A 22,196-nucleotide genomic window follows, 5' to 3' on the forward strand; every position below is an offset into this window, starting at 1 on the left:
GAAGTACAGTATGTTGGAGTAGCACTGTGCACTGACCAGTTGTAGAGGTCTAGACTAGTTGATGTTTCTCTTTTGCAAAAGAAATGATTTGTGGCAAATGATGACTGTTCCTTTGAAATATCTCTTGCAAGTCCACTTATCATTCTTGCCGCACTAGTTCAGGCTCCTAACACGTACAATCTGGGTAGGTTACATGAGGCTCCAGGCTGCTGCTCATCTCTCCCCGAGTCCAATCTACCCTTGAAATTGCTGCCAGATTAATACCTAAAACACTTTCACCATATCAATCCCTTGCTTAAAATATTCAGTGGCTTCTCCACTGGCTCCAGGATGAAGTCCAAATTCCTTAGCCTCCTATTCAGGGTCCTCCCCAGTTTGGCTCCAGCTGATCCTTCCAAAACTTATCTCTATCAATTCCTTCTTCAGCCACAACTGGTCTCCTCACAGCCTCCAGAACTATCCTACCTTTGTTCCCACTGCTCCTTCATTTAGAATGCATTCCATCTCGTCTCAACCTATTCAAATTCTACCCATTTCCCAACACTCAGCTCAGATTCCATCTCCTTCTTGAAGCCTGGCCAGACCTCATGGAGCTGAAGAGCTCTTTTTTCTGAACTCTGAGAGCACTTTTGTTTGGATCAGTGGCTGCTAACCTTCTCGAGAATGAAGCCCTCTTCTAACACCAAAATATTTCAGAACCAAATGAGAGCCTATTTTTCTCAATCTGCTGATTGAGAAAGTTGCATAATGACAAAAAGCCTACTGCAAATTTCCAGACAAGAAAATCCGTACTTTCAAAAACAGAACAGAACATCCACATGTGAGAAAAGTTTAATTGATATGTGGCCTATTAATTCCCCCAGCCTAAAAAGGTTTTGCACAGAAGAATCTAATCTGCTGGTCTTCGGTACTTGCTCTGCACCTCCTGGGGATTGCTAAACTACAGGCTGAAAATCCTCATCTCAGAATTTCATTGACATACTGTGACCTTTCAGTTTTTGCCAAATTTTCAAAAAGTTTTCTCTCCTCCAACCAGATTGTGAGCTCCTCAATGTAGGAACAGTGTCAAATACTTCTCTGCATATCTACTAGAACCTGGTAGATTCTTTGCATACAGTAAAAACTAAATAAATGCTTCCTTTCTAGAACACATTAAGTATTTTAGGGTCAATTTTTCACCAGTATTTCATTATAAAAAATTTCCTAAATACAGAAAAGTTAAAATAATTACGTGGTGAACATCTGTAAACCTGCCATTTACTTTTCCATATCTATTCCTCATAAAACCATCATATTTTTCATGCATTTCAAAAAGAGTTACAGACATAATATACTTCCCCTAAACACTTCAGCTTTCATATCATTAACTAGAGTTCATATTTGTTTATGGTTCTTTTTTCCTTTATGTAAAATGTATATATAATTAAATACATAAATCTTAAATGTGCCATTGAATGACTTTTAACAGATGCCCACATTTAAATTCCAAAGTGCAATCTATTTTTAGGTTATTGTAATAATGGGAGCACACCACAACAGTATGAAAAGATTGCTCCAATTTTAAGAACTAAGGTAGCAATAGGACATTCTCAATTTCTGGCCTAGGCAATAGAGAAGTAGAATTTTATCATGGAAGAGCAAGAATTTTTAAAGTAGCCCTAACCGGTTTGGCTCAGTGGATAGAGCACCAGCCTGCGGACTCAAGGGTCCCAGGTTCGATTCCGGTCAAGGGCACATCCCCAGTAGGGAGTGTGCAGGAGGCAGCTGATCGATGTTTCTCTCTCATCGATGTTTCTAACTCTCTATCCCTCTCCCTTCCTCTCTGTAAAAAATCAATAAAAAATATTTTTTAAAAAGAATTTTTAAAGTAGTTTATGTGTTTTTGAGCACCTGATATATGCCAGGCATTGTGTAAGCACTTTCTAAGTGACAACTGGTTTGCTCCTCATGGTGATTTTATGATATATCTATGGTAACTGTCACATTTTTGAAGATGAAGAAACTGCACCTTAAAGATGTTTTAAAAACTAGCTGAAGGTCACACGGCTACTTTGAAATTTCTCTGATTGCCATACCTTTTATGAAACCACTGGAAAGTCAAACGTTTTCTGATTAGGGTTTTATCATCCTTCATCATTCCTCGGTTGGAGATCTGAATAATCAGTGAAAGGCACAGCAAAAGGAAAGTCCCAGAATATCCCAAGTGTATCAGTGGATGTTGCAAATTAGCAGATGGTAAAATAAACTAGTGGACCAAGATTGGAAGCAGATGAGCTGATGTGAACTCAGAACCTCAATCACATCAATCTGAAAACATGGTTTACTTGCCTAAAATGTAATCAACCTACCAAATTTACATCTCACGTCATACCCTTTTCCCATCTCTTTCCGTTCTTTACCACCTCGCAGGAGCACCCAGACATAAACTGTACCTGCACTGGGTGCTGACTAAGCAAGTCCTTACTGAGCACCGGAGTCCCTGCAAAAGCCCTTCGGTGATGGAAAGGATCTCAAAGGAGAAAATATCCTCTCCTCCCATGGAGACACTACAATAGCCAGTCCTGGTGGATATGTTCTTATAAAGTATAACATTTATTATTACTTAATAGCTGCTATGTTTTGAGCATGCAGTAGATGCTAATGTGTGCTAGGTATTTTAGATAGATTGTTGTAACGCGCTGTGATTAAAGTGCAGTGCCAATTTTACAAGGGAGAAAGCAGAGGGTCAGAGATCAGAGATGAAGATGATATTAATAGCCAATGAATTTTAAGAACTTGCTACGAGTCACACACTGTTCTAAGTGTTTTTCCAACTCATGTACCCATCCTCACCACTCTGCAGGTAGGGACTATTATTTCCTTCTTTTCACAGACCAGGAAGCGGAGGCACAGAGCACGCATGTAATAACACAGCATCACACTGACGAACCCGCAAGTGAAATGCCCTGCTCTGTGTCCTCCTGAAATCCACATGTCAGTTACATGGACAGTAAACAGCTGGATTGAGACTTTCTAGCCCAGATTAGTCTGAGTAAAAAAAATCCATCTTCTCACTATTCTACTTTCCTAAATCATAAATATTATTCATTCCCTACTTTTCTGAAGGCAATTATCAAGTATAAGTTTACGCTGGAAGAAATGGTGATATATTTCAGATTAAAATACCGTCATTACTTCTCACCTGGAATCTCCTCCCCACCCACCACCCCTTAAATACGGTTTCAAAATACCACCCAAGTATATCACTGCAACACAGACACACGCACATCACTGTCCTCCTTACAAGCCTGCAGGTCGCCCAGCTCCTGCAGGACTGCATCCCAACTCCTGAACTGCGTACCAAAGATCCTTTATCATCTGTTAGGGTGGCTCCTAGCACCACCGCTGTGCACTTTGCACATGTCCCTCATCTCACACACATGTGCGCAGTGTCCCTGGAATTAGGGATGTCTTTGCTACAACGGAAACATTCTTGCTCTCTCTTCCTTCCAGGCTTGGCACCCATTGTTCTCCTCCCTCTCCTTCAAGACTCCAAGTGCTATCAGTGTGTAGAAACCAACCTCCACCCTCAGCCACCTCAGTCCTGTTTAGGTGCCCCTCCTCCTCTGCAGAGCGTAGCCCCAACTACAGTCATCAACCACAGGCCTGCAAATACGGGAGACTTGAACTTCCCCGGCCAGGAGGGTGTTTGGTACATTTCTAGACACAATCACTCAATGAATATCTCTTGAATGAATTCACAATGCAATAATGGATATACAGTGTGATACATAGTCATATATATTTAATATATAAAAATAATATATAATTTATTATTTAGGACCAATCAACATTGCTTACCATCGCGTATGGATACTAAACCTAAGTGTACTAACTGCTCGATCTTTATGTCATTCCATTGTTTCTTGGACTATGTGGCAGTTGCTTCATCATTACTAAATACTATTAACTTTGACAGTTATTAGTGCAGGACAAATGCGAATCAGTTACTACAAATCCCAGTTCAAATCAGTAACAATGCTGATGGCTGATGCTCTCTGCATGGGCAGCCTATGGCTACTATATGAATTGGTCTGTGAACTGATGATTTTCAAATATTTGGAAATGGACTTCAGATGCTTATTAAATCGGGTAATGCTTTGTAAGTAAAATTAATGAATCTCTGCTCTTGTAATTATTCAACTGTGTTATATGCTTGGTAATAAGGGGCATCCATTCAACAAATATCTGTTGACTGCTTAATCACTGCCAAGCCTTCTGCTAGGTGGTATGGACACACAGTGAAGAGGTCTGTCTGTTCCTTTAAGGACCTAGAGACTATACACACATACATGTAAACACACATGTAAATAGATGTTTCCTTCACTGGGCCATACTCTTAGGTAAGGGAAAGGAATGGTTTAAGGCAGATAAAGTACTTCAGTAAGAGCCAAGCTTTTTGGCTCCTGAGGAGGCCAAGTTTTATAGTGTAGAGTGTGGGCTTTGAAACCAGCCTCATGTGCCTTTGAATCTCATCTCAGCTCAGATAATAAGCTGTGTAAACAGAGACTAGTCATCTAAATGCTTTAAAAAGAGGTGCACAAAAGTTACCCTAACTTCCTTTGAGGATAAAATAAGGTATGTAGAGCACATAAATATTGCACTCAATAAATAGTAAGAATTCAGTCAATTTGGTTCATATTCTTTCCCTTGCTAAAAACTATTCTTTCCATGCAAAATTCCTCTTATCAGTAATAGGGACAATGAAAAAATAGGTAAGCATTTTGGATTTTGATCCATTTTAGGTTAAAAAAAATGTTTCCAATTTGTATGATGGGAATAATAAAACATGCCTCCTTAGAATGTGTTTGGTAGAGTTCATCCATCTTTTGTTGGTGTGATAGGATATTGGAGGAATGGAATAAAACGAAAATTCTGCAAATCCAGCAAATTACCAGGAACATAATCATAATAAGCTTTTACTTATTTATAATTTGGGATCCTAAAACTTAATGTCAATCTTTCTTTAACTTCTCGAAACTTACATTTTGAGAAGGCAATGGCTAGCAGTCACTGAGGACAGCTATGTGACAAAAACCTTTTTCCTACCTACAGTAAAAATGAAAAAGTTGTCATTATGTGCCTGTTATTTCTATTAGATTGTATGTCTGAAGCAAAAAAGAGGAGAGTGAATTACTCTTAGACGATACTCCAAGTAAATAAAGAAAACACGCACACGCACACGCACACATGCACACACGCCCCACTTTGCTCCCCCCCCAGGCATCCTTGACCATCATGAGAAATTAGGAATTACTTAAAGCAAGAAATCCATGACTGAAGGGATAAGAATTAGCCTAAATACCAGCAGTCAAGGTTCACACCTCCCTCTGGAGGGAACCAGAAGTTTTTCCCAGAAGATAGGATGTGCTTAGGGAAATGAATTGCTGCTTGTACCAAAGTTCTGGCCCACCCAGGGAGGCAGGCCAGGGAACTGTGATTCTCTGAACGATCAGGTATTGGGAGTAGGTGAGAACTGTCTCCATTGAGTCACTCGTTTATCAAGAAGCCTGGCGCTCTGGAAACTCTGAGCTGAGTTTCATGCAATCAGCACTGCAGTTCCTATTCCTAGTATAGAAGACAGTTAGCCCTACATAATAGACTAGAGTATATATGCCAACCTACAAGGCCTTATACAGGCCACCCCTTGATTCCTCTGGCTTTATCTCTCATCCCCCTCACTCTCTCTTACTGGAACAGACCAGACATGTTCCCAACACTCAGCTTTGACAACTGCTGTTCCTATGGCGCCCCCAACAAATGCCACTTACACTTCTTTTTTGACTTGTGCTTGTTTCATATCATTTGGTTCTCAAAGTCAAGATACATGTGACCAAATTTATCGCCTACTTAAAAATATTTCCTAAGGTAGAAAATATTTCCCTCAGCTGTAGTCAAACTGTAACTGCTTTTTAACTTTCACAGTAATACTGCTCCCATCCAAATGTGCAAATAAAAATGACTTGTAATGAAAAGCAGAGATGACTTCCCATCTCCATTTAATCCCAGAGGGGCTTAACATAGACGGATGGCTGGTGGAATTATAATTAAGTCTAAAGCTTTGAAAATTACTAAGAGACAATCCCCTAAAAGTTACCCTATGGATGCATTATGCTGTGCATGCGTGACCCCAGGAAGAAATCTCACACACGCAAGAACTTAAGAGACCAGCGTGCAACGACCTGGGAGTTGACCTTATACTAAAGTCCTTTTGTCATCAGAGCCTCTGCCATCGGTCCCCGCTATTTGCTAGGGATTGGTGTTCTCCAGTCCTGAAGACACCATCGTGGCAGTGAGAGCACCGGTGTTTGGTATGAAGGCATTAGGAAAGGCATTGGCAGCTGAGGGGAACCTCGTGCTCCCTGCAGAATAACAAGGGGATTTGAAAACCCAGGCTCGGGACTCGGAACTTGATTCAAATATCAGGTCAGACACCAGTGGTACCTCTTATAACCATGTGTCTTTCAAGTTGGCATTTCACTTTCTAGGACTCAGTTTCTTGTGTGTAAAGTAGTAATACGAACTATTGAGGTGACTATTATTTACATTCGGCCTAGAAGCTAATAGATACAGAGCACTTAGTAAGTTCCAGGTGTGCTACAAGTTTTACTTATCCTCACAGCAAGCCTGGTGAAGTTCCGCTATGATCCCATTTTACAGATAAGGAAACTGAGCCACATAGACACTAGCTTGCTTGAGCTCACACAGCCAGTAAATGGAGCTGGGATTCATATCCAGTCTCCTAACTATGATGTTGGCAATCTAAAGGGAATTTTCTGAAGATTAATGGAATAAATCATGGGGAATGGTCAGCATAATGGACTGCCAATGAGTTGTTGATAAAAGTAGCTATTATTACTATTACTTAGCAATAGGCATGTGATAATTATTCTCATACACTATATAGGTAAACATAAAATCATAATTATTTTGTTCATCCTTTCCTGGCTTTTGTTAAATAATAATTTATAAGAGGCTAATTCTATGGCTGCAAATTCTTAAAATGTCACTTAGAAAACTCCTTTACTCACAATAACCCTTAATCTTCTAGAAACACAATCATGTGCAGAATGTAAACAACAATAAAATTAGATTACCATGTTTCTATTGATGACAGACTATTGGACCACAAAAAGATAAATATAGCCTTCAAATGCAGCCTCAGACCATAATTTGATGCACACTCACACCAATTTACATATTTCTCATACATAGATTTCTTGGAAATATTCCAGTTGGACAAAACTGTATTTTACTAAATTAATATTACAGTGAGAAAAACAATGTCAGATAATTTATTAGTGTTCTAAGCTTTGCAGAAATGATAAAACAAGTTTAAAATAACTTCTGGTAATACCAATTGGTATAACTGAATTAATCTGTGACCTAAAATATGCAATATACAATTAAATACATCTTAACATGCAGAAAATCTAGCCACCTCACTCAAGATCATATCTCTTATCATCTTGGAAATCTGATACATCATTCAAAACGACTATCTGAATTACAGAATTCCTGAAGCCCTATTTGTAGGGAAGATTCCAATGCCATCTAGTCTTATGTCACTCACAGGCAAATTCATCTGCCTTAAGACAAAATTAAGCTTCTTCTTACGTATACATCTAAATTTTCAATACAGGCAAACTCAGAATTAGAGCTCTTAATTCCGCTGGCTCACACCTCTTTCTGGCCCATCTCCACTCCTCACCCCCCAGACAACCAAAAATAAACACTCAAACCAGTACTATATGAACTGACCTGACCAATCCTGGGCTCCCAGGGACTTAAGACAACCAGGAAAAACAAAGATGGAAAGAATCACTGCTTTGCAAACAAGGCCTTAATTAGGTCCGTAAATAAAAACCCTTTTACTGCTCCAGCCCTGAGTCCTTCTGAAGGAAGATTTCCCAACTACTTCTCACACTGACACAACACAAACATCAGCACACAGCCTCTAGCAAACCGAGGCGTGAACATACACCCTCACGCTGGAAATCCTCTCGATGTCCCGTTATCTAAAAAAGCGTCACCACTGAAAGTCCTAGCTCTTAAAAATTATACTGTAATAATATAACAAGAAATTTCTATTCCATCCTATCCTGGAAGACAAACTGCCCCGAAGACGAGGAAAAACAGGTAAAATAAAAGCCACAGTTGATGTTTTCAAAACCATCCATTAGTCTCCCCCGGGGCCGAGCTTTCATTGTTTAATGGTAACTACACAATTTATTAATTCCCTTGGAAACAACTCTTCCAACAGTGCTCTTCGGCATGCAGGTCAAGCATTCACTTAGGCTACTTTATACTTTTGCCTACTTATGTTTTATAATTCAAAGATGTATAAACTGGGTGAAACCAACAGTTAACTGCAACAATAACAATTCAGAGAGGTTGGAATGGAACATAAAAGTATGAAGAGTTGAAAGTTTTGAAATATGAAACATTCAAACAACTTTTCTAACTAAGGACCATTTCATGTAGGAAATGAAAAAGCACAATATTTGAGGCTGTAGCTCAGTGTCTCTCTGTCTTTATCCCTTAGATGAACCATGAAAATAGGCGCTAGCCTGTGAGTACAGAACCTACAAACATTGAGTCTTATGATAATTTGGCAGCAGACCCAAGAAGAAACTTAATATTCTCTGCCTCGCCATTCCATTCCCTTCTTGTTTGTTCTTCAGATGAAGTTATGGTTTTTGATACAGGAGATTTTCATGTTTTCTTAGCCTCATTATAGGGACAAGTGGTGGCAGGAAGAGAAAATGGCCCTGAGTGAGAGAAGCCAATCAATATAAATGTGGGCAAAGCCAACAACTGTGTAAACTGCGTGGAAGTTTTGTTGACCTAATTAAGGAGACCAGCTTCAATGAGGCTGCAGTGAAGTCGCTCAAATATAAATCACGGCCTAGAAAGCTAGAAAGAAATATGTGTTAGGGAGTTAAGGGGAGGTGATTGATATTTTAAACGCTCTTTGAAATTTTAATGAATTTCTTGTTTTTCCTTCTTCTGATTCATTGGTAAACGCTGCTGGCTTCAAAATAAGTAAGATTTTCAAAGAAGGAACAGGAAAATCTATAATGATTATACCCCAGGGAAGCCTGCCAGACATTATGACTTCACTAATTTAAGCTTAACTCCTCTAGTGGTGGCTGCGAGGAATGAAGCCAACGCATTATAGAACATGTAAGTAGCATGATGAATTGATTCACAAACTGAATAATAACCCAGAACTTTCTAATACTGTTTGCATCTACTAGTAAACAGGCATGTAACAGGGATCCTGAAGAAAGTTTGAGCCCACATTCTCAAACTGCACACTAAAATAAAACTGAATATGCCAGTATATTGACTAAAATCCCATCTTATTTTTCGGACAATTTATACTAACGTCTTCTAACATCAATTTTTAATGACTGGAACCCTTGACATCTTTTGACTTCTCTTAACTACTAGAAACCTTGCCACGTCCACCCCTGAAGAATGCCTGAAAACAGAGTGAAATGAGTGTGTATTTATCTGAAATTGGCCTGAAACTTTCATTTCCAACATTTAAGATAATTAAGATTATTTTAAGGATAAGGAGTAATTTTTAAATATTTTCCAAATTGAATGGCTCATCAGATTACACAATTATTCAACTTATTTTATTATTTTGAACTTATTTTAGTTGTGCAAAAAAATATTCCTGAATCTGAACATGATATCAGCTATTAAGTATGAATACTCAGAAACATATTACCACCCCACAAGCCCTTTAAAAACAAACCACACATCATTCACACAGAGCCCCCCACGGGGGAAGTCCCCCCACACACACTCGGCTTCATTATAGTGTGGTGCTTATTTTGTCCCAGACGATATGCCTGTGAATGATGACAAAATGAAACATCTTCCCCTTACTTCATTTCTTCATCTTTAAGAAAATTAATTACCATTATATCATAATTAATCCCATCAATATGTATTGGTATATTCTGTTAAGCAAAATAATTTGACATGCTTATTCTTCTATATATTTAAGTTACTTTAAATCATTATCTTATTTGAATTTTTCAGTGATGAGAACTGTTACATATTTGCCCCCCCCCCCTGGCTCTTGTCAGTGGCTACTTGCTCAAGGTCAGTGTATACCTGCTCAAGGACACTGGCGTGGGGCCCACTAGCCTGGGGACCTCTGTGATTAAGCGCACCCCAGTCTACACTGTGGCCTAGCCATCCTTCTACCTGCATCTGAATTCCAAAGGAGAGGAACAAACGACTGCTTGCCTTTTATTTGCTTTATAAAATCTAGTTAAACCCTAGGATTGTTTTCCTTTTAATAACTTAAAATTCTTTGTTATCACCTATCGAAATGGGAAGAAAAGAATTTCAGATGAAAAGGCACCTTATTCAGAGATTAACTTTTGCTAGGTCAGCGAAGTTTCTACTTTTGACAGTGACCATCTTTCATGAACACTGGTAATGAAAGTATTTACTTAAATGGAAAATACAGACTACAAGGGTGGGCAAACGTAGGTTTACAGTTGTGAGTACATGAAACAGAGTTTATTATTATTTATTATTTTCCATACAAGCCACTGTAAATCTATGTTTTCCCACCCCTGTATTTACACTTTAAAAACAACAGTCACAGTATAAAAATTAAGATGTCTCACATGAAAAACAGCTGATTTTATATTTTTTCTAGTATCATAAATTTCATAACATTAATAGTTTCAAAAGCCTTCACTAATACATATGGAAATACTGAACCAAACAATTTCATGGCATTTAGTTTTGTTTATTTTTAAGAAATGTGATAAAAGATCACAATGGTGATTGGAAAATGATGTTTATGGATGAAATTCTAACATGAATAATTTATTGAACTTCTAGTGAAACTTATGCTCCAAGTTCATCAAGGTCCAGAGGTTTAGGAGGGAATAAATAAGCAAAAATATAATCTGTGAAGAAGTAATTTTTCATTAGGCTAAGGTGGAAACAAATAGATTACAACATGTAATATATCCTTCCATATGCTAAAGTTTTAAAAATATACACAGTATCTAAGTATGAAGAACAGATTACAATACATAGATATATATAGTCTTATTTACATGTTTAGACTTATGCATATGTGGATCAAAGTAGGTATTTTTATTTACATAACATGTATATAAATATTCATGTATTAATCATACACAAATAACTGTAATAGTACTATGTTTTAAATATAGTATTTAACCTTTAAGAAGCAAATACATTTTGTGTATCATCCAAATGAGGTTGTATATTTGTAAACAATAGATTTCTTTTTTTAACTTCTTTATAACTTAATGTCCAAAGTGCCAAGACAGGCACACAGATTCTTGTACTGATATTTAGAAACAATTCAGTCCAATGTTATATGTATGCAACAAATAGTTTAGTAACAAAAGGGAAAGCAAAACAAAGGAAATAATTCTAAATTTTCATTACTCATAAAGCAAAACACTGCAAATTGATACTGTGTTGTGGAAAATGGTAGGAGGAGATACAATAAAAAGGTTCAAAATGTTATGCCCACCCCATATGTATAATATGCAAACGTATGTATCTATGCAAAATAAAACCAGTCTATGTAGTGTTACAATAACCTAGTGACGTGCAGCTCCTAATGATGAGTACTGATTCATAAGTCAAATTACGTAAGGAGAAACAGAACACTAATTTCATGGATTTGAACTCGTAACCACCTAACAACAGAGCATACAGTCATGAAGAAGCAAGGTGCAAAATAAACAGTGAGAAGGCAGACACTCACCTTCGGTGCCATTGGGAGTCATGGAATTACTATTTATATGAGAGTTATCGAGTTTGGGGCCACTGGGGGAGTCACTACTACCACTCAGACGGCTATGCGGGCTGGTTAGATCCTGCATTTCCATAGACCTAGAGACAAGAAGCCTTCCGTTTGACAGATGTACCAAATTCATAACGCCACTATTTAATGCGCTAACGACTTGACGCCTCTGGAACACATTCGCACAAAAGTCCCATTGTATCTCTTTTCTTAGACTCAAAATAGTTCATCTTACATTTTACCTCCAGTCACCCTTTCATAACATGTGGTAATGAAAGGTGTGAGCCACTTGCCTTACATATCCAGCCAAACATTTACAGGGGGCTTTTACAATCTTTTTTTTTTCTCCTCTTATAGGGCTCATCAAGGCACAGATCAAAAGAGACAATTACATCTAATTTAATCTTTTTTAAAAAATGTAGTCATGCTTCTTTTACATTAAAAAAGGCATCATTTTTCTAAAAGAAAAAATGTGTAAACAAGTAGGAAAAAACCACCCTTCTATGGAATCTGTTTGATCTAATAAATTAGCCCTAAGTACTCCTTTATAATTTACCAACCAATCGTAATTTAATGGGTCCCCAAACCAAATAAAACACTCGGAGCCTATAGTCTAATGACAGAGAATGAGATAGTTCTGCTGAATGTGTTTACTCTGGCAAACTGCTTAATTGTCCCTCTGTTTCCCTTGAAACAAATGCAGCATTAAAACATTATGATGTCGGCTCTCCTGTTTGCTTTGTGGATTACACACAGCGTGCCCAATTGAAAAGGGATAAGGCCCACGTACAGGAGTCCTGTGAGCATTAGCACTTGGAATACCTCAACTGTCACTCAGGGAAAGAACAATTCCACTTCAGTGCTCCAAGCGTGCATTTTTACCCTATAAAAACACTCCCACCTCCCCTGAAAGTCCTTAGACCCAGCAGTTACTTACTCTATAAAAGGTACAAAAGCCACTACTCATGTGCCCAAGTGTACAGCTATCCATGTGTATTTAACATCTCAGTAAAGAAGAGAGGATTTATTTAAAGTGACTAAAAACATCCCTAGATACCATCTTGTTTTTAAAGCTTTTGAGAATCGAAGACTCTTTTACTTTATTTTAAACGTATGTGTATTTTTAAGGCGGGGGGGGGGGGGGGGGAGCGTGTTTAATATCCTATCTATGAAGCTAAGACTAAAAGGTAGTCATTTTAATTTGGAGGTTGCACTTAAACTGATTTTCAATGGCTTAAGATGAACCATTTTTCTTCTAGGGTGAGTTTTTATTTCCCCCAGTCATCTGAATTCAAACTAGAAATGACTTAAAAATCTAATTTCTCTTTTCTAAATTCCCTTTACATTCACAGTTTTCCTAACTCCAGAAACCATAGCCCATAATCATTTTCAAACCCAGGCTCCTATTCCCTTTCTACATACTCAAAATGTTTTACACACTTACACTTACACACACACACACACACACACACACAGTGCTAAGTAATTTCCAACAGAGGCCGTTGCTATTAATAGCAATAATTAAGAAATACTAGACAAAAATAGATATGGGTCACAGAGAGGTAATCTCCCAAAATGTCAAATATCAACAATATCCTTACCTGCAACTTGAGGAAACAGCAACATCTGAACTGGTTTGAGGTGTTTGCACCTGTGATCAGGGGTAAAAAATTAGAAGCTGTTGTTAACTCTGCTTCGGTGTCAGCTCTTAATTACACAGAGCACATGGCAGAGAACCACAATGCTCCCTTTTAACCAAAAGAGAAAAAGGAGGATACTGCAGCCGTGAAAGGCATATTGTCTTTAAGTTGAGGTCTCTACTGTTGTTTCCTCCTGCAGGTCTACCCTCCTCCTCCCCTGGTCAGGGGGGACGGCGGCCAAATGACTGGATAGTGATTCATCACTGGCCTATGACAGCTGCAAACGGATTACCCCTCCCCCAATCAACATGCAAAGCAGCCTGGCCCAGGCAGCTTGGAAAAGGTGCTTGGAGGGAAAAAAAATCGCTAGTAGCAAAATGAGTGTGTTTCACAGCAGTGGCCCAGGCCACAGGGTCCTCCAGCATCCTCGGATCTTTCATCTGCTGCTCTCACCAGCTGAAGCAGTTCCCGCCCACCCCTCTGACTCCCGACAGTTTCTTATCCTTATCACCAGTTTTCTGCTATATTGACTGCTTGTCATTTCACATTCACTGAAAGGGCTTTTGGGCAACTTCCAGGCCCCGCTGGACTCCTTACAAAAGGCAAAGGCAAGTTTTCATCCCCCAAGCCCCATCCCGGAGCGCTATGCTCGTGTACCCACGCAGATTTACAAGGCAGCCATGCGTACTCCTCAAGGCCTGATCAAGTAGGGAGAGCCGTTCGCTTTGATCTGATTTTCCATCTTTTAAACCGAGAGAGAATGGATAAGAAAGTCATCAATCCGTGTCCCAGGTAGCCAGCCTGTCGCTGTCTGTTGTCTCCAGAAGAATCTGGATTTCGGGACTTCACCGGACAACAACTAACCTAACAGGCAGGGCAGCCTTTGCTAATCTCTGCCCACCCTCCAGAGGCAGCGCCAAGGCCAATGACCAGCAGGTGAGCAGCTCAGGCGAAGGTGGGCTGCCGGCTCCCACGCTCAGGCTGATGCCTCAGCGGTAAAGGGCATTCTATTCTGCAGGGCGTTCAAAATGATTCCGAATTCCAAACCTTTGATGCGCCTTTTCATTCAACCTGAACTGACATTCGTTAGGGTCCCAGGACCAAGTGGAGAACTGGAGCACCCCACATGGCATTAAAGTTATCAGGCCAAGTATCTACGACTGAGTCCTGTTCTTTTTCAATTATGATTTATGCAATTAAGAAATACTACCTTTCTGGCCAGCATGAAGCATCGTTAAAGTCGCCATGTCTTGGTGAATGTTACGTGCGATTTCTGGGTATGCTTTTCTAGAGGACGTGCGGGATGAAAATTAATTTTTAAGAGTTGCCTGAGCATTAAATGAAAATTTAATGTGAATGCTTGTGGATAAGTCGTTCTGTGATAACAGGCTTCTGAAATTTTTGTTAAAATTAATGTTCTACACAAGGTTGAATGTTTCCCCTTAGGAACTGCAGCAGTATACCTAAATACACCTGGAATAAATTATAGGTGAGAACTAACTTAGTTTTAAGAACTCTCTTGGCTTAATTATGTGAAAGAGTATGTAAAACATACTTTCTGTTTAATGTTAAAAGTGTTAAGATACATTGCTATTTTAACATTAGCTAGATTGTATAAGCTTAGAAATGTAACTTTGGTTCCATTATATACTTAGAAAGTTTGATTATATTTATATTTGAGGTTTAACCTGTCATATTTAAATTTCAAAGTCAAACTGTTCATTGAATTGGAGTTCAAAATAAGAATTATTCTAACATGTTTTCTCACTATAAAATGTATTTTCACAACATCTTTCCTTTCTGCTGACTCGACTCAGTCTCTACTGTACTTTTTATACACTACAATTTTTGAAAGTCCACATTCACGATCTTCATTTCATTAAGTAGACTTCAGATATATTCTTTTGTGTCTCAAGGATTATTTAAACCATGTGTTGTGTGTTACTGTATTTAAAAATGACTCTTTAATCAAAATAACTTTAAAACAACTAATCCTCACTTAGGCTGGTCAGCTGAATCCACATCGCGGTCCAGGAAAAATAAATCTACTCTCAAGAATGCGAATGCAGACAACAATTAGACACAGATGTGAACAAAATTAGTTACAGTTTACAAAATGCTACACTTCACATGCTTTTAGTTTTTTATGTGTAGTACAAGATTGCAGTGTAGTAAGGAAACATACTCTCATAATGACTTATCTAAAAAGAACACCTATTTCTGATTGGTGTTGATTTTCTCTTATATATGACAAGATCTCTGGAAATTGCTGTGTTTTCAAGGTCTAAAACCCTAATGTGTTTCAAAAATAATTAGGCGCATTTCCATTCAAAAGAGAAAAAATATTTCATGGTTTTCAGAAAAAATGCTGTTAGACATCTGTAAGCTTACATTTTCTGCTTCCCATCCATAAACGTAATGTTTCTTGTCTTCTCCTAATCTGGTATTTTTAATTCAAATGCTCCTATGAGTGCAACAATATTTCCCTTAACGTTGTAAATGGTCACCTTATATTACAATGAAGTCATTTCACTTTAATGCTTTTTAAAACTCTTCCTATAGAATGAATGCTCAGAGTAGCATACAGCTACTGAAAACACAAAGAGAAAAAAGATAGCAGAACTTCTTAGGACTTATATTCAAGAATCCCAAACTAGTAACTCTGACTTCTGATTAGTTAATGAGGTCTTTTAAGTTTGCCTTTTTTCTAATTAAATTTATAATTCTTCACAGATGTAACTTTTGTTGATGTTCAATTTGTCTCTCTCATTTTGTTAAACCTCACATAGTACTTCGCCAATCCATTGAATAGCCACATTAAATCTGTTAATACCATGCTCTTCAACCCCAGAAATTATTTCCAGAAGGCAAACTTGCTTTGAGGGATCATCAAACAAGACTTAAGGTACACATTTTATCACATTTTCCCTACCACAGAGCTCAGGATGCAGAGCAAAATTCATGACTTTTGCACTGTTTATTATACTTTGCTAAATTACAAATCAAAAGCATCTGACAGAAGATCATGTATGAAGCCAAAAAGTTAATAATGTTCTGTGAAAAGTAAACTGTAAATGGAAAGGGATTCTAAATCTCAGCAGCACAGAGCAAATAAAATGTAGGTACTTGTCTAAAATTATGGGTTTTCCACAGGCTTTTCTGCTTGCTAGAAGCAATTTTTACAAAACGACTATAATTTTAAACTTACTTTCTTCAAACCAAAAAGAAATTTTCAAAGTGAAAGTACTGAACTTATCTAAATAAATAGAGTTGGCAGGCAAGCTAGTTTTGCCCAACCACAGATCAACCTGAGCACTCCCAAATTTGAAAGACAATGGCAATTTTCTCATCAGAATGCATTTTATAGTGAAAAAAAATGTGCCTTGGGCACAAATCTGTTTTTTAATCAGAATGTATTCTTGCTAAAACTCTCTTCAATCAATATTTCTACCCACGGTGTCAATGCTCTGGTTAAAACCTAAACCTAAAACTGAAATAAACTTCTGCCAAGAAATGGATGGATGCCTTTGAAATGTTAACACTTATTTCCTTCTTTATCAAAGACTCCATGAAATAACGGCTTTCATACTATCACTGATTTTTAATGTAATATATATACTGTATTACTTTTTGAAGTATCTCATTTAAAGAAAATGACAAAAGAGAGTCCCGCTTGGACACAAAAACAAGTATTAAAGTGGCACTGGTTCTACCTATAGTTTTCAAGGACTGTTTTCAAAATAGCATGTATTGTAAATGTCGAATACTTTTGATATTTGATTAAATGGAAGAAGTGGTTTTATTCCCTCTCTAAGCGTTTTCCTCATTTCAAAGAACTCCTATAAAATACATTTTTGCATCCCAATGGAAATTTTCTTTTGAGAAAATCATTTATCATGTCTAGGAAACCCAGAGAGCAGCTGGCTTGCCTTTGGCACTCTCAAACTGAACAGTGGCTCAATTAGGCTTCTCTGTCTGTCACCGCAGAGAATTTTCAGGATTGAAAGCCATGGCTGCCTGTTCACCCACTGAACACTTCGGGCCTTAGGAGAACTCATGCAGCGAGAAAGTCAAATATTTGATAATGAAAAAAAAAAAAAAAAAAAGCATGACTATTCATGTGTGCATGTCCTCAAATCCAAAGGGTGGGCGAAAACACTCATACAAGCCTAAAATAAAACCTACTCTGAAAGACACATTTAATAATAATAATAATAATAATAATAATAAAACCTCAAACCTATAAAACTACACTATGTGCTTAACTACCGACTTTTTGGACCCCTTGTCATTTTAAGAAATGAAACATACAAAACGGTTGTCTAAAGGCAAGGACAGCTCTGAATTTATCGAATTCTTGCAAATGCTCTGCTTAAATGTGTTCAAAAACTCCTCCCAAGATACATACACCCACGAGTAATGGGCAATTCATATACTGATTCTGAACGACAAATATTTTAAATGATAATTCAAAAATTTAAGTCTAGTTAAATTTCAAGGTCCATTCAAGTCATATAAAATGTCAATAAGTGAAAATATTATTAATTTGGCAAATGTTTATAATTTCACTTTTGAAGATGAGCCTGTTTAATATAATGTTTGGAAATTTTGTTTATTGAAGCAAAAGGATTTCCTCCCTTTAAAAGCGGTGCCTATTTTTGTTGTCCTTTCAAAATGTTAATTTCTTCCTCATTTTCTCAGGTTAATCTGAAGTGTGTAGGAGAAATTATCTGTGTGTTGCAATGGAGATATATATATGTGTAGATACTGACATAGGTATATTATAGCTTTATTCAGTATCACACGATCATAGTTGAGGTTTGTGCAGCAATTCAGAAAAGAGATATGAAGTAATCTCCCCGCGGGAGATTCTATTTATTGATCTAGATCACAACAAAAGTAATTGTGAACAATTAATTTGTAATTATCAGTCACTGGTTCTAATCGCTCGGATAATTTGGGGGCTGAGAATTAGGCGTGGGTGATGGAACCCTGCGGTTCATCAAGTCCTAGGTACAAAGTGTCATCATCTTCCCCATGCCCTTGGGTTTTCATGGTAAAAGAAACCAAAACCAGACCCACAGCGCGCCTGGTACCCCGAGCTCTGCCCACCGGACAGCTGCTGTCCGCCCCTCCAGTTTCTCCAACAGCCCGGCTCGTACTTACAGCGCTTACATCGGCGGCGTCCACCGTTCGCTGCGCTCCTCCGCCTCCCCGGGCTCAGCAGCCCTCCGCTCCGGCCATCCTTTCGCTCCGGGACCGGGGCGCGGGAGGGTCTGCTCTAGGGGCTCTCGGGGCCGCCGGGCGCTCCCGGAAGCCGAGCCCGGCCGCGGGGACAGCCGCCTGGCCGCTGCTGCAGGCTCGGGCTGCCGAGCGACTGAGCGAAAGCGCGGTCCCCAGCGTGCACCCCGCCGCAGCGGCCGGCCGCGGGAAGGCTGCGAGTCGGAAGTGGCACAGCGGAGTTCCCCCCTCGCCCCCAACTCGGAGCCATGGGCTCCCGGCGCAGCTCAGAGACCGCCCCGAGCCCTGCGCTCCCGGCGCCCGGCCGCCGCCGATCGCCTCTGAGCGCCGCAGACAAAGAACCCGCAGCCGCTCATCCCGGCCGGGGGGCGCAGCGCTGTGGGTCTGCCCGTGCCGTCTGCGGGCTTGGGGCGGTGGTGTGTGCCACGCCAGCCACAGCTATTCTCTTGTCCTAACCTTATTGGTTTAAATGCAACAGTTGAAAGGAGCACGGCTGGTCTGACTCAACCGTGCTGCTTTAAAAAAAAAAAAAATTATTATATAAATGAGCGCGCCCCGTGCTATCAGAATAAACAGCTGTGGGAGAACTTCTCGGAGACACTGTCAACACACATCTCTGGCTACAGCAGCTACCAATTACGAGCGTTGGGGAGTCGTTACGCGTTATCTTTTATACTTTTCCAAAACTTTTTTTTTTTTCAGGCCCTGAAACTTAGGGAAGTGATGCTTTTCAAATGCTGTTTTCTAAATGTAACAACTGACAGGTCTGGGGAAAATAAAAAAAAAAGGAGAATGGCCGTTTCCATATTAAGTACTTCAAGGGGGTGGAGGGGCGGGGGTGGGTAAGCAAACGTGTAAGCTATTATGAGTTTAACAATGGAAGCCTGAGCGTGATTCTGCAAAGTTCTCTGGGATGATGAGTTTTACCTGAACTACTTTTGTGGGTATGAACCAGGTAATATTGCCGTGTTAGTATTTTTAAATGATTTTGGGGGAAAGATGTGTTGTTTCACCTAGAACTCTTTACGGTCACTTCTTTAAAAAAAAAAAAAATTAGAACTAAACTCAATCTACGCATGAGGGTTGAGCCATTCAGATTATGACTAAATTACAGGTCCAGTTTAAGATACTTAGTCACCATCATGTTTTAGGCAAATAAATGGCTTCAGTTGTTAAGATTGATGACTTAACCATTATATTGATCTCAAATATTTAAAGAAGGCATCACTTATGTGACTATTCTAATTTTACGTGCCAGCCCCATGCCACAGTTCAAACACCAGTGTTTATTTTTGATACTCCTCACTCATCAAAACCAATTTTGTACTCTAAAATAAAATCTTTATACCCACTGGATTGCCCTTAAAACTGTTTTGTCAGGACCAATAATACTGTTCTATGTATTTGTCCTCTTATTAGTAATAAGAAGGACCTTTTTCCTTAAGGTTCTCATCTTGATATAAAAAAAAAAACATTTAAAAAAATCACAGTAACTTCTTCAATGATTTTTTAATATGTTTTCAGACCACAAACTAATAAAGCAGATAGACCCAGTCTTACCTTTCCTTTGCTAATTTGTAAATGAAAGCACCATTCTGATGCAAACAAAACAAAAAGCTTCTAGTGATCAAAATTCAATATAGACTTCCCTCTTCTTCCCCCAGAAAGGATGCCAATCTGAATTCCTCCGAAAAGAGAGCTTAAACTGCACACTCACCTAGGATTTCATTTTGTATGGTAGCGGCAAGGAATCATGGGCTAGTCATCTACCATATTTGGGAAGCCAGGTCAAAAATCAGTTGATTGCTATTGGATCCGTGCATATATGCGGCAGAAATAGAATGATGTTACAACTACAGCACTTTCTCAGACCAGAAATATCAGTTATTCAATACACAGAAAATAAAATACGGCACTTAATGGAGGTTTCTAGAGCCATGAGTAAAATGTAATGTTACATTGATTCAATCTATGATATCAAACAATGACTGCTTTTGCTATCATATTTATTTCTAAGCTCCATAAAACCCCAAATTTGAAGTCCTGGTTGGAAAATTCAACCCTGCTTGAAACTTTACAGTAAGCTATTATAACTATGCTTCCCTTAATTTAAAAATTATTATCCATGTAAAAGGGTAAAATATTATCATTCTGATCCATGAAAGGTTGTATTGGCAAATCCAAAAGATACTCACTGTATGAAGTCAGTACTGCAGGGATATAATGTAAAGTACCTGACTTTTGTATAAAATTGCCTACATTATAATCAGATTTATACATTAGCTTTTATATTGAAATTCAATTTTATTTATATAACACAGGATACTATTAAAGCAATGATGCATATAATTATGAAAAACATTATGAAAAGCATGAACATAAGGTGACCCCTAATTGACATGCTATAGGTCATGCGACATAATTATGTAGCAATGAGCATAGTCGTTGGCTAAAAGAAATATCCATGTGCATATATAGCACTTTTAACTGGTTTCCTTTCCTAAATCAGAATGAGATGGATTAAAAATGATTACATGCTCATCCACAGATTGTCTGGTTACTGCTTTGGATATCAAATATGCAATAATTACCATACAACTTACATCCAACATATTCTCTGATAACTAGCCAAAATGTAAGCCATTACTAAAAAGACCCAACTTGTGGTTTACTGTTAACTTCCTATTTCTAAATTTCCACCAACTAGAATTACATACTTAACAACCAACTTTAAGGACCAAGGTGTTCCCTAAATAAAATCATATATATCACAACAGAAATTAGAAAAATTTGCTGAAATTTTACTATTAGTAAAGACAGATATTGGTAGGAAACATTACTATTTGATATTTCCTACAGAAATTTCAACACATATGACTAGGAGTAAAATATTTTCTAATATGATTTTCCTTCATAGAACAAAATTGTGTGTGTATATATATATATATATATATATATATATATATATAATTTTTTATCTGGAAAAGGAAAATACTTGAAATAATCAGCTGTAATGAAATGTTTGAATACCTTCAAAGGGACAATATCTTTCCTATACTGTGTCTCCAAATAGGTTTTAACTTACAGAGCAAGCTGTTGCCTAGGACCTAGGTAAATGCCTGTTTATATAGAAGTCTGCAATTTTGATAGAAATTGTTAGTGCTTCCCAATTAACAGAGAATTTTAAATAGAGGCATGATTGCAAAAATAAACAAATGCCCCTGGTTTTTAAAAATGCAAGAGCAGATGTAAGGGATTCATTAGAACAATCAAAAAAGGTAACTTGGAACTTTTCAAAAACTACACGAATACGCAGTTGATTAATCCAAGTAAATATAACAAACACTGAGAAAAGGAAGGACAAAACTCAAATGTCTCTTTCCCTCTTCCATTCCAGTTAACAGTAAGACAGTTCTTAAGCAGTTGTGGAGATTCCAATAAAAGATGCACTC

At 38.2% G+C, this 22,196-nt stretch overlaps 1 protein-coding gene across 9 annotated transcripts in view; it reads right to left on the reverse strand.

Moving 5' to 3' along the window:
- Positions 1-22,196, reverse strand: part of EYA1 (EYA transcriptional coactivator and phosphatase 1) — a gene marked incomplete at both ends in the record, with an annotated part of 278,470 nt that overhangs the window by 131,915 nt on the left and 124,359 nt on the right. For 4 of the 9 annotated variants that reach the window (XM_081111748.1, XM_081111746.1, XM_081111747.1 and 1 more), the window contains one exon: positions 11,825-11,948. In XM_081111748.1, the coding sequence (XP_080967874.1) occupies positions 11,825-11,948 (124 nt within the window). Of the gene's footprint in view, positions 1-11,824; positions 11,953-13,464; positions 13,515-20,304; positions 20,366-22,196 lie in introns of those variants that run through there. The other 5 variants (XM_081111750.1, XM_081111749.1, XM_081111745.1 and 2 more) reach the window with 3 other exon arrangements.

The sequence above is a fragment of the Myotis nattereri genome (genome assembly GCF_964212035.1).
Source record: "Myotis nattereri genome assembly, chromosome: 17".
In the NCBI taxonomy this organism is placed as follows: Eukaryota; Metazoa; Chordata; class Mammalia; order Chiroptera; family Vespertilionidae; genus Myotis; species Myotis nattereri.